Genomic DNA, 12,737 nt, shown 5'->3' with positions numbered 1-12,737 from the left:
TCAGCGTGCTCTCAGTATAGCTCCACTTTGGATAAGGTCTTTGGATAAGTATTGGACATGAAATAGAGTGTGTGTTGCAGAAGGACATTCTGGTGGTCAGTTAGGAGGCAGCCCTCTGTCTTTTACACTAAATAAGTAGTCACAAAAATAATGTCATATGCATCAAACATGGCTTCTGGGAATCAGTATGACTGATTAATCCCTTGCCACAATTTGCTATCAGAAATGCTGCAAATGACATGTTTTTGATAATTCCTTTTTTCTTATTATTTGTCTACTTTAGCAAAGAATTCAGTGCAATAAGGGCATATGAGTAGATCTGCAGATCAGCACCAGTTTCTGAGACCTCTACATTTACAATATTGCCAGCTCAGAGGCATTTATTCTGGATGATGCTTAACTCTGGATTCCTGACCCAATGCCACCACCACATTCATGGCTCAAAGCTATGGATTTGGACCCTCTGTCTCCAAGAGCAGCTGAAACATGTTTATGTGCATCTAACTTGAGTTCCAGGTTTAGCTTCCTCTAAAGGAGCCTGGTTTGTCCACACCAACACACTTCTGCATGGCCAGGGAGGATAACCAGAACCATCCCCAAATGATCAAAGCTATACTTGTGACACATCACCACAGCACTAATAGAGATGTGGCTGTTGAGAACTAGAAAAGTTGAAGGACACTGGAATTAGGAATTGCTCAGAAACTGGAATCTGGAAATATATTACTCACTGGAAGTGATGTACTCAGGAGCCTTCCCAGGACTAAGTGGCACTGCCTCTTCATAATACCCTTCAGGAAGGGAAGATGTTGGTAATGGTGGGGGCCCATTATCTGGTGGCTAAATGAAGAAAAAAAAGAAAAGAAAATGTGATTACAGACCAACAAATTGTTAAATTAAGCATGATCAGAACATCTGTTCATGACAAGTGCTAATACTACCAGCGTTATAAACCCAATGGTTGCTCTTGTGACTGTTTCTTTTGCTAACTATCTCTGAAGGCAAGACTCTGAAGGGGTGAATTAGACATCCTTTCAATAAAGCGTGTTTTATAGGGTAACATCTTTTAGAAGGGAAACAAGCCTAAACCTCAATTTCCTCATAAGTTGTTATAATTAAATAATAATAAGCAAAGGATGAGATTCGAAGCAATGAAGTGACTTAATTATGCTTCATACTGTAATGATACATTTTAAAATGTCGTATTATTGTCAAAATGTTAAAAAGATACAGTTCTCTATTGAATAACTAGAAATCTAAAGGATCTATGTAGGAAAAAGATTTCTGTGCATTTTACAATGTTAAGGCTTATGTATAAGTGTTTTACACCTAAAATAATTTATATTACAGCAGCAAATAACAGTTTGGTTGGACACTTTATAGCCTTGGCTGGCAAAGATCAAGGACAAATAATTTAGACCATATTTTCGTGATCATTTTGGCTTTCAATAGCAAATCAATTCTTAATATAGACATTAAATTTAAAAATGATGTTTCTACATAGTGAAAACTGAGCTAGAACCAATGAAAAGTTTGGAACATCAAGAAACTATTATATGATAAAATAAATATTTCAAATACCAGGTCAAATTCTAAAATGTTTATTTTCTAAATATAAACCTGTTTTAAATTTAAAACTGAATGACTGCTGGTATGTTGATATAGTAACAAAGTAAATTTAGTACTCCGTGACTTCTTCCATATGACTTTGCTGTTCTATTTCCTTAACAAGTACCAAAACAACTGTATTTTATAGAACTCATTCATATTTGCCACAGGTTTTTAGTTTCATATTTTCATATTACAGAAAATACTGAAGTCTTTTTCCAGCATAAGTGGTTTATTGTGCGATTACAAAAATAAAACTCATAAGCAGAGTCTCATTTTTGCAGTAACATTTTTTTCAATACATCTTTCTTTTTTTTCCTTGTAATGAAAGAGATGTAACGGTGTTTGACTGCATTGGACTGATTCAATCTAAAGTTGGAAAATGAGCAGAGATACTGAAGTAAGAAACTAGCCAGGGTTTTGCTCATGGTCAGATACAGATACTTCTGGACTGCAATTCAGGTGGGCTGAACAGTCCAGCAGGGGCATAGAGCTTTCTTCCACATAATATAGATGAAGCCATACTGACTATGCTCCTCTTTTGCTATAGATGTAAAGTTACCAAAGAGGAACCTGAGCTTTATTAAAAGGGGGCATTAGCTGTAATGGTATTACTTCTGTGGGCACTTTCAGGGCTGAATTCATCTTTGTATATTTCAAAGCTAGATATCTCCAAATTTCATTACTGATTACAAACCTAAGAAAGACCCTAATTCTTAACAACATCAGCAAGACAAGTGCCACCTTTAGAGTGCCCTGTAGTTAAACTCATACCCAGTAGGTTATTCCACCTTTTAGGTAAGTGCTTGTGTATTCCAAATGTGCAGGAAAGCAAGGAGCTAGTGTCCAAACCTGCACTTCAGATCATCCAACACTGACTTCTCTTTGTGTACTAAGTAAAATCAGAAATTTCCTCATGAACAATGAAACAAATCATGACTGAATACAGACATTCTTGGTCAGACTGGGAATTACACTAATGTTACTTCTATAGCAAATGATATAGCCAACTTCATATGTCACCCTCAATTACAGATAAGAGATGACAATTACTCTTATCTGTAATTTGAACCAAATGAGTTTTCCTCACAGACCAGTTTTACCAGGCAAATTATCTCTCAAAGAATGAAAATAATGAAAAAAAACATGACTTCTGGTGTAGTGTCCCTGTAATTCTGCTGAAAAAGTCCTCACATTGCAAATCTGCACATCCCAAAATAAATGAAACTTTCAAGGGTAGCTGCTGCTGTGAAACAGGTGTAAGGAACACAAAAAATACTACTATTGGAAAATTGTCAGCAATTATTAATTTTACCCTACATACCTGCACACATCAGCTCTGTGTATCCTGAACTGCTAGACACAATATGGGGAGCTGCCTTCAAAGAGTTTGCATTTTCTCCCTTCATGTAAGTGGGCAGAGCCCTGCTCAAGTGAGTTGGGGTCAAGGATGGTTCCTGGGGCAGTGCTGATTCATACCACCCTTTTCATTAAACAGACATATTAATATCTTGTTCTAGCCTTAGACTATTTTTCCAGTCAGGTGTATATACAATATATGAAATTCCTATCATTATTAAACCTAACTCACCCAGGAAATACCCATCCCAAGAGTCATTCCAATTTTGACTTGACAGCACTGGGGCTTCAAAGCAATCTTTTATCCAGAAACAAATAAAAGTTCCAATAAAGATCGGGAGTAGGAGGGGGGAAATCCTTGTTTTTAGACAAAATGTTATTCAGAAAGAAAGAAAAAAAGGAAATGAAACACAAATGGTGCTTGTCTGAATTCGACCCTGCTGGAGCACCAGTTACTTCATACAGCTGGGGCGGGCTGGACTGTGCAGCCAACATCAACACAGATGGAATCCATTGCTGAATTAACTGGGCCCTCCTCTCTGAAATGCATTTTGCAGTGCTTGCCATAACAAAGTTGAAAACAATTATTTTATATTTTAAAAAATTATTAGGAGAAACAGAAACATCAAACATTAAATACTTTCTGATTAAAGCAAGGCTGCTTTAATATTGAAAGAAAATCCAGCTGATTAAATACGGAATACAAATATCTCACTCAAAATCTCTACCATAAACAACTACATCTGTTGGGAGCTATGGAATATGTAAGAGTTTGAGCATCAAGAAATGTAAAAAGTACATCTGAGCATTCTGGTATTAGTTACTAATATTTACAGTGCTATATTTTTTTTAGTATTGCTCATTGTATTGTTTAATTCATTCAATTTGGCAATTTTTAGTGGAAGAATTTTGATGAAGTTATGAATTATGAACTGCAATAATTCTTTATTCAATAACTTCTTATTAGTTTGAAAAATAAAAAGGACATGAAACCTATGAAACTATTTACATATTCTATAAAAGGATCAAGTCTCAAAAAAACCCTAGAACATGTGTAGTTTGAGTGGTACCAGGAGGAAAGACCTGGCAACCTGCAAAGAGGCATTAGCACAAATGCTAAGACTGGATTTGTGCATGGGATGACCAACTCCAGTTTACATGAGGGATTGATATGAGAAACACACAAATATAAGAAACAATATTCACTTGGATAATAATACTCATTATTCTACCAGGCACTACGTAACAGATTCAGTGGAAATATTAATTTTATAGCATATTATGGTCTTCCCTTCCACTTGCCCCTCTGTGTTCCACAAATAAACTGTTTCTTTCTCTTAGGAGATAAATTACTTTATTCCCCCTTTTGTCCAAGGATATCTAGCAAGATAGGCAGTAACTTTTTTTTTAGGGATAGTCTAGCTAATATCTGCTGACTATATGGAAGTACATAGTGTGGAAAGCAGTATGAAAGACAGAGGAAAATAAATGTCATCGTATAGGGGCCTGAGGATATAAAATCACTTTACACCCCAGTGAAGACTTACACTCTGCAGGAAATAGAAAGAAACACCTCCCTTTATGCAATGATTTAGGACGTGGAGATTTCCAGTGCAAAGCAGTGACTTTAGCAGAAACTGTCAGTACGCTCGTGCTGCAGGCAAAGGCTGCCAGCAATTCAAGGGCCATGCTCGCATGTGTGTTATTAGATCAACTACCAGTTCGGATCCAGCCGGACTATGAAGCCAGCTGCTACGTAAGCCCTCAACATTGAAAGCAGCAACATGAGACTGGAAAAGTGGTCACACACGGGTGATGCATAATAAAGCTATTCAGAAGCCAGCAGGCAAATGTGGGCTGTCAAGAAGAAACCTTGACACATGCACATGCCATTTGCTTTGGAGAAACTTAGACCTAACCTCTGTACAACCCCACTGCATCCTCAGCCTGGAGGAAAAAGAGTGCTCACACACTTATGATCCTTCTCCCCACATGTGAAAAAATTGATGTCCAGAAAGCAAGATTAATAATAAAATCTGAGCATCAATACAACTGGCAAAATTACTGCAGATTTCAACTAGGCTTTGTCATACTGCTTGTGAAAGCTGGAAATTGGGCATTACAGCTTGCCATGGACTTGGCATGAAAGCAATTAGATAAACTCAGAATTGCTCAGGCAATAAATGGAAGTCACCATTTATTGCCAGCAGTTGAGGACCTGAATGGATCTTTGATTTATTCAGGACAAAAGTGCTGACTATATGGGATGTTAAGACCATATAGAACTCTGCAGGAGGGAAAATACTAGCCTAAGGGTAGACAAGCAGAAGCTGAGAATTCATTTGACTTTAGCTCTGTATTCTAAGGTTATTAATTTCTCAGCTTGTCAGCCAAATCTACAAAACCAGACACCAAATAATGAGAAAGAAGTCGAAGAACTTCTCTTTTCCTCTTCTGAGTATATCTGACAGAAAACAGCAAACCAGCCAGCCAGACACCAAACTCAGCTTTTTTAATCAGAGTAACCCTGTCAGTCCCACCATGAGGTGGGTAACACAGCTGCATGACAGGCTGTCGGTGCAGTCTCACCCAACCACGGTTGAGTGTACACCTCTAATTACAGTACCTGCCTCTGGGACACCAATGCTACCAGGAAAAAACTAAAGGAATTGGCCAAGAAATCGGCAGCCAGCGTCAGACATGATGGGAGCCCCAGAACCCCACAACAATCCTACAAAGAGCTGGATGGGTAACCCATTAGCACCTGCTGCAGCCCTGAGCAGATGAGGGCAAGGAGGAAATACAAGCGGAAAGGATTATGAGGTGGAGGATGAGTGTAAGCACAAGCAAAGGTTTTCCTTAGCTTTTCCTGGACAATGACTTGAGCAAGCTTAAGAGTAAGATCAAGAGGAAGTACTTCCCATGCTGTCCTCCTGGGAGTGGAGGTACATCTGATACAGCCTAAGAGTGTGCTGGCTGACTCAGGGGTGAATGGCTAATTAAAGGTATCACTGGAAAAGTGCTTAGCATGTAGAGTACAGTGACCATAAACAGATCACAGCCTCACAAAGAACAGCCTGGTGATGGGAAAGAGATCTGAACAGACTAGCTTGAATTTAAAGAATGACTCAGAACATACTATGGCTCTACAGCTTGATCAGAAGATTGTCTAGACATCATTTACACAATAACCTCACCAAAAACTAAGTTACCATTTCACAAACACAAACATTTCACAACACGTCTGATTTCTGATTAGATAACTCAATTACCCCTTGACTTAAGCAACAAGAAGGTGAAAATGGCAGTGAAGAGGATCAAATGTAAATAGTAAAAAACCCACGCAGTATATCGAAAAGCACTTCAATCCTACTCTAAACCTCAGCTGAGCTCATCCATTTTAAATACAAATTCTAGTTAAAGGCAGTCAGGAACAGCTCATTCTGGCAGCTTAGACATGATGAAAGCTTTGAAATATGGTGATGTTTCATTGTTAAAAAGGCATACTATAGGTGAACTGAGAAGGAAATTACTTTAACTAAAATTTTTGACACCATTTGTAAATGTGAAATAAATGATCAACAATAATGCACCAAGCCCACCCAGGAGAAATGGAAATGGCAACTACAAGTGTCCTGCAAGATATGACCAACACAACAAAGAGGCTGCAAACGTTTCTTTATCTTTATTCCTTATGCAATCACAAATGATAATTGAAAGTATTTCACACAGTATGCCCAGATGGCCAAGAAGGCCGATAGCATCCTGGTTTGTATCAGAAATAGTGTGTTCAGCAGGAAGAGGAAAATTGTCATCCCCTTGTATTTGGCACTGGTAAGGCCACACATCAAATCCTGTGTTCAGTTCTCGGCCTCTCACTACCCTCTCACTACAAGACAGACACTGAGGTGCTGGAGTGGGTCCAGAAAAGGGCAATGGAGCTGGTGCAGGGCCTGGAGCACAAGTGTGATGAGGAAAAGCTGAGGGACCTGGGGGTGTTTAGTCTGGAGAAGGCTCAGGAGGGACCTTATCACTCTCTGCAGTACCTGAAAGGAGGTTTAGTGAAGTGGGGGTCGGTCTCTTCTCCCAGGTAATAAGTAATAGGACAAGAGGAAATGGCCTCAAGCTGAGCCAGGGGAGATTTGGATTGGATATTAGGAAAAACCTTTTCACCAAAGGGGCTATCAAGCACTGAAACAGGCTGTCCAGGAAAGCAGTTGGAGTCACCATTCCTGAAGTTTTATAAAGCCGTGCAGATGGGGCGCTTAGCAACATAGTTTAGTGGCAGTCCTAGGTTAATGGTTGGACTCTATGATCTTAAAGTTTTTTTCCAACCTAAATGATTCTATAATTCTATGATTCTATGTCCTGAAGACTCTGCTGTTCTGGTCACTCATGATCAAACTTTAACATGAACTTTAGAGCAGGTGCATGGGAGAAATACTGATGTAGTTCACTAGAATTAAACTATAGATCAAAATGAAACTGCTAGAGCCTTTCTTATATGCAATGGACTGAAATCAAACCTGAGAGAAAGATGATTGCAATTTCAGAAGATATCTGAGGCACAGGTATGAAGGTGAGGAAAGAAAGTGATATTTTTAAACACAAGAACAAAGGCTAGCAAGTAACTTCAGGATGTTGAAACAGCCTTTCAAATTGAAATAGTGGGTAATAAGAAACCTACTTTCTAGTAAATGGATTTTGGTATTTTTCTGAAAGGTTTATATTTAATTTATTTATTAATAAAATAATAATAAAATATTAATAATTTTATTATTTAATAATTGCCTGCAGTAAGAGTGACTGCAGTGAGTAATCAGAAAAGCCCCTTTAGTTGTTCCTTCATTACGGAAGAACTTGCTGAGATCTGTTCAAGCTGAAGCTATTGGCCAGCTCTGAATTAACCAGCTGAATGTTTGTTGAATTCTTTTTTGTGGCTTTTAAAAATGTCCTGCAAGAAAAAGACTCCAAGGCCAATACGATCCTAAGATTTTGTTTTAAGATGAACAGAGAACAATAACAACTGCTTTTCAGTGTTAGAAGGAAAATCAAGATGAGATAAAGGTTCATAAGTACCTGCCAAGCACATGAGCCCTTGCTTTAGTTATGGCACTAGCCTCATTGCACATTTTAGAAGAAGCTTAAAGGCTGGGCACTTTTTTGGCTGTTGTTCAAAGAATGATTAATGTTATTGGTGATATATCACCAAAAAAATCCTTTTGATTTCTGGATGATTCTTTTCTTCTCCAAGGACACTCTCTCTTTCAGCATTTTCTAATAAATATCTAAGAGTATACCAGGCAGCCAGATAAAGGGAGGCTGTCAAATCACTTCTCCACAATAAGAAACCCATATATATTAAACACTCCTACAGACTGACTGTGTATGTTGCAGGACCTACCCTTCTGATTTATATCTACAGGGGTTCTGGCACCTTGCTGGACACTTGTTGTGGTTAAATAATTATTAAATTGACAATATTCCAGGAAAAACAAAATGTATACTCAATTTTACTGTGAAAATCATGAAAAATAGCTAAGTGTGCTGTTTGTGTTTGATTTTGTTGGACTGCAGAGTGCACTGAAATCACCAACTGTCAGATGTAATAAGCCAACCAAATGCTTGGAGGCTGGAAGTATTCTGTCACTGTCATGCTGGGGATAATTCATGCCAGTAATCCTCAGGCGCATCTGAGCAGCAGGACACACCGGATGTTATCCTACAGCCTCAATGGAAAACATATTTCAAGGCAACTTGATGATAGCGCAATGATGAGATCCCAGGTGTTAAACCACCAGCGGCACTTAGAGGTTGGCCTTGGCTCTGTTATCCCTCCAAACTCATCATCTATCACTGCTACTTTCCTGTCAAGAGCAAGGAAATATAACAGTACCTGATGATGTAGAGATGGAGAAAGCAAGCTAAAAGACACAAGCCCTCTCAGTAAAGTAGTCAAGAGGGGAGAACCAATATGACTATTTTAAACCAGGAGATCTCCTCTGCTGCAGAGCTAGGCAAAGCTTCCCTAGCTGCTGGCATTGTATTCATGCTAACAAGCACATTCTAAAGGCAAGCACACCCAGGCAAATGGCCTTTCAGTTCTGCAGCAGGACTCCCAAGTTGTCCTTATGCTCACTTTCTTTATCTTCAGCTTTTACTTTGCCAGCCATCTGAAGCAGCTGTATGCAAAAGCTAAAGCAAGTGAGGATTTGTGCTTTCTAAGCCTGACTGAAAGTCTGGTAGACCAGATGTAGGCAAGGGAATGTACACAGAAAAAGAGAATTACTAAGAGAATGTGTACATAGTGATTCACTCTAATCAAATAAAGTACATGTGAGGTCCAAATTTGTCCCTCAATTTTAAGACCTGGTCTAAAGCTCACTGACTCCAGGAAAACTCTCCAGGCTTTAATATGTTTTAATAACTGAAGACTTCATTTAAACTATTAACAGCATGTTTCTAAATCAAATTAAGTTTACACCCTTTGTTCATGGGCTGATGAATAACAAAACTGATACAAGATTTGGCCTGAGCAAATATGCAGGTCTATTTACAGATTTACAAAGGAAACCTTGCACAGCACCTGCCCACACATACTTCTGTCTCCTGGCACTATTTTAAGGGGTATTGAATTCCTTCCCACCCACACATCTTTACATAAGTAAAAGCTTAAACACCAATTCAAACTAAACATTTCTGAATGCAGAATCCCTTGAGTGCCATAAAGGGAAACAGTGGTGTAAATGAAACTTTAACTTTCATCATACTCAGTAACAGCACATAGTGCATTTAAAGTTATTGATTCCCACTTCCAGTAAATTCTTATGTTCCACCAGCCCACTGTGTTTCTACTGGAGGCTGAGACCACCATGTTATTCAGCAAGTGGAAAATGTTTCAGTCCTGAATGGCTGGGAAAAAGGGATACCATACAACATGACTTCCAATTTGCTGTGTGAAGAAGGGCAACCAGGAGCAGAATTTCCTGTCCTTTAGTGGTCCCTAGGAGATTTCTTTTACTCGACTACGAAAGCACGGTCTATGAAAAAGGCTAGGAAAGGTAGCTCAGTATTTCTGTCACAGGAGCATTAATGGAAGGAAAAATCATATCTTGGCCACTGTCACTGATGCCCAGCCTGATGTAAAAAGGAAGACAATATGAAAGTCTCTGATCATACTAATAATTGAGGGGATAACAAAGAGGCATCTAATTGGGAAAGGTTTCAAATAGACAGCTAATAATCAATTCCATCAGTTCAACATGACTTCAGGAGAAGTTTTTAAACAGCCAGACTGTGGTTTGAGCTTGCCCCTGTGTTCAAAGGTCAAAAAGCTGATGGTTTTGTCCTTCCTTTCTGACTCCACCTGATCTTTAGCAGGACAGCAGCAGTCTATCATCTTTTTCACAAATTGCAAGGTGCTACCATCTTAAAATAGATCATAACCTGTATTTGGATACTGCAAGCCAATGAGAGGCCTGGGGCATTTCATGGCTGATCTCAAAAGTGACACTGACACCAGAAGGGAGGTGGAAACCGCCCGTGCCTGGCAGCAGAATATGGAATTGCAGAAAAACTGGCAAAAAATCAGCTTCCACCACTATGGAAAAAACAGGTCAGCTTGGTGACTTCACTGAGATGAAAGTGTCCCCAGTGCTACAGGCAGGTCAGAGGGGATGGCGATGTTCAAGCTCCACTTTGCCAGGCTCAATATGGGAAGACCGTGCTTCAGATCAACCGGCTCTGTGTCAACTTCCATGGTAATTCCCACTGGATCTCAGAGAAGTATTTTTGTTCCTCAAAAATCCAAACTGAACTACTGCAAAAACCAGTGTTGACCTGCTGGACTTAATTCATATTTCACACTATGCAGCTGTACCAACTTTAAGGGAATTTACACATTAGTATATGAGAAAGGAAAAGCAGGTCAGTTGTCTTTATAAAAACAATTTGAATCTTCAGAGCTAATTTATTAAACTGAACCTAGATAAACATGAAAGGAGAATCTCAACTGGCTTCAGTTTATGAAGCCAGCACTTGAAGTCTACATTTCAAAGGCATGTGCATTTTGCATAATTTTCCTGCCTCTCATCAACCTATTCCCTTGTAATTTATGCTATATGCATCTTGAATTAAAGAAAAATAATCATTTTCAGGCACTGTTAACCATGAAATGGATTCTCCCAGTTTCACTGCATATTAATAAGATCACTTTTGCACCCATTCAAATCTATGCATAATTATTTTAATGCATCCCTTTTAGTTGAATTTTGCTACAGTATATATACCAGGTCTGGATCTCTTCCTATAATGATTTCAGCACACCAAAAACCTTGTTTAGGTCACAAACCAAAAGCTGGTAGTACTGAGGGATAAACTATGATTAAGGTATCCTACATAATACGTTTGTTGGGGTTTTTTTACTTTGTTCTGCAATACACAGCACTATTCACCACCAAATAAATGTAATTACAAAAGTATTATGAAAGGCTGGCTAAGAGTTTGGTCTGATAAATTACTTCTGATGCTACTGGCTTATATAAGATATATATATATCTTATATATATCTCTTAGAACTGGGCAGAAATGGGATAACAGAATAATACACTAAAATGAAGCAGAATGTCAGCCATTCAGTACTGCCCCTGTAAGCTGCATCTGTACTTCTCAATTCAGTCAATGAACATGAGCCACCATGGACTGTCTTTGTTACCATGCATAAGATTTCCCACAGATGAATAAAAATATGGATAATTTTCCATATTAGAGCTAAGAGCATGTACACCTTTCAACGGGTTAACCCATGATTTGCTTCTGCTTCTCTAAGAGAAAGCTGAAAATGTTTTCTTCAAATCTTCTGTGAAGTCAGTAATAGAGGAGCATTAAAATATGTTTATAGTTTAGTTTATAACAAGGCAGCTGCTCCCAACAGGAGGGATTGAATTACAGATCTCAAGCAGTATCTTTGCTATAAACATTGCAAGAACATGCATGCACTTCTACTTGTTCTGCAGGGAATTTCCTATCCAGAGACAGCACAGAAGGGCTCTAAAGACTTGGATATCTTAAAAAAAAAAAAAAGAAGTATTAGTCCTTCATTTTGAAACTCTGAGTCTTTGTTTCCATCTATCAAGAGGAAATCTTTTCATAATGCTTACTCCAGGAAAAGCTGATCATTAAAATCATAAGAAACTGACTGGGACCTGTGGGCTAGGCCAACCTCCACCACAAGGCAGGTCAGCCTTTGAAGTTAATCTTAAGTTGCTCAGATTTTTGCCAACTGAACTTTGAAAATTGCCAAAGATCGTGTTTCCACAGCCTTTGCAGGTGATCTGTTCCCAAGCTTATTTCACCATAGGGCATTTCTTGCCTTCTCTTCTGCAAATTGAACCTGGTTCCCTCAAGCAGAGTGGAAAGTGATAGGAATAAAAATTTCCCTGGACCTGCAAGCTTCTTCCCCTTGTAACAATTTGTTGTTGCTTATCACAAATATATTCTCTCTTGCATATATATCAATATATTTAGATTAACACTCACCAGCCACTGCTGAGGTATTTCTGGCAGAGGCATCTGAGGAGGCGCTGGCAAGCTGTTGGTGACTTCTTGCTTCTGTACATGTTCTTTTATTTCTAAACCTGCAGAAGAGCAACAGACATCACTTAACACGTTGGTGGATGCAAACAGGACATTTTTTCCACATGTGGACACCATGTCTGACTGTCACACACCGAAATCTGGCATGCAGTGCTGCTCATAGCCTACCTCCCAAG

General features: G+C 38.8%; 1 protein-coding gene across 2 annotated transcripts in view; it reads right to left on the bottom strand.

Moving 5' to 3' along the window:
* The window catches only part of AFAP1 (actin filament associated protein 1), a 117,217-nt gene that overhangs the window by 44,504 nt on the left and 59,976 nt on the right, over nt 1-12,737 (bottom strand). For both annotated transcript variants that reach the window (XM_005148508.3, XM_031048412.2), the window contains exons 3-4: nt 12,505-12,602; nt 732-840 (exon numbers count right to left, since the gene is read on the bottom strand). In XM_005148508.3, coding sequence (XP_005148565.1) covers nt 732-840; nt 12,505-12,602 — 207 coding nt within the window. The remainder of the gene's footprint in view (nt 1-731; nt 841-12,504; nt 12,603-12,737) is intronic.

Source organism: Melopsittacus undulatus, chromosome 7 (genome assembly GCF_012275295.1).
Source record: "Melopsittacus undulatus isolate bMelUnd1 chromosome 7, bMelUnd1.mat.Z, whole genome shotgun sequence".
In the NCBI taxonomy this organism is placed as follows: domain Eukaryota; kingdom Metazoa; phylum Chordata; class Aves; order Psittaciformes; family Psittaculidae; genus Melopsittacus; species Melopsittacus undulatus.
Note: the sequence above shows the minus strand (reverse complement) of the source record. Positions and strands in the feature narration are given on the sequence as shown.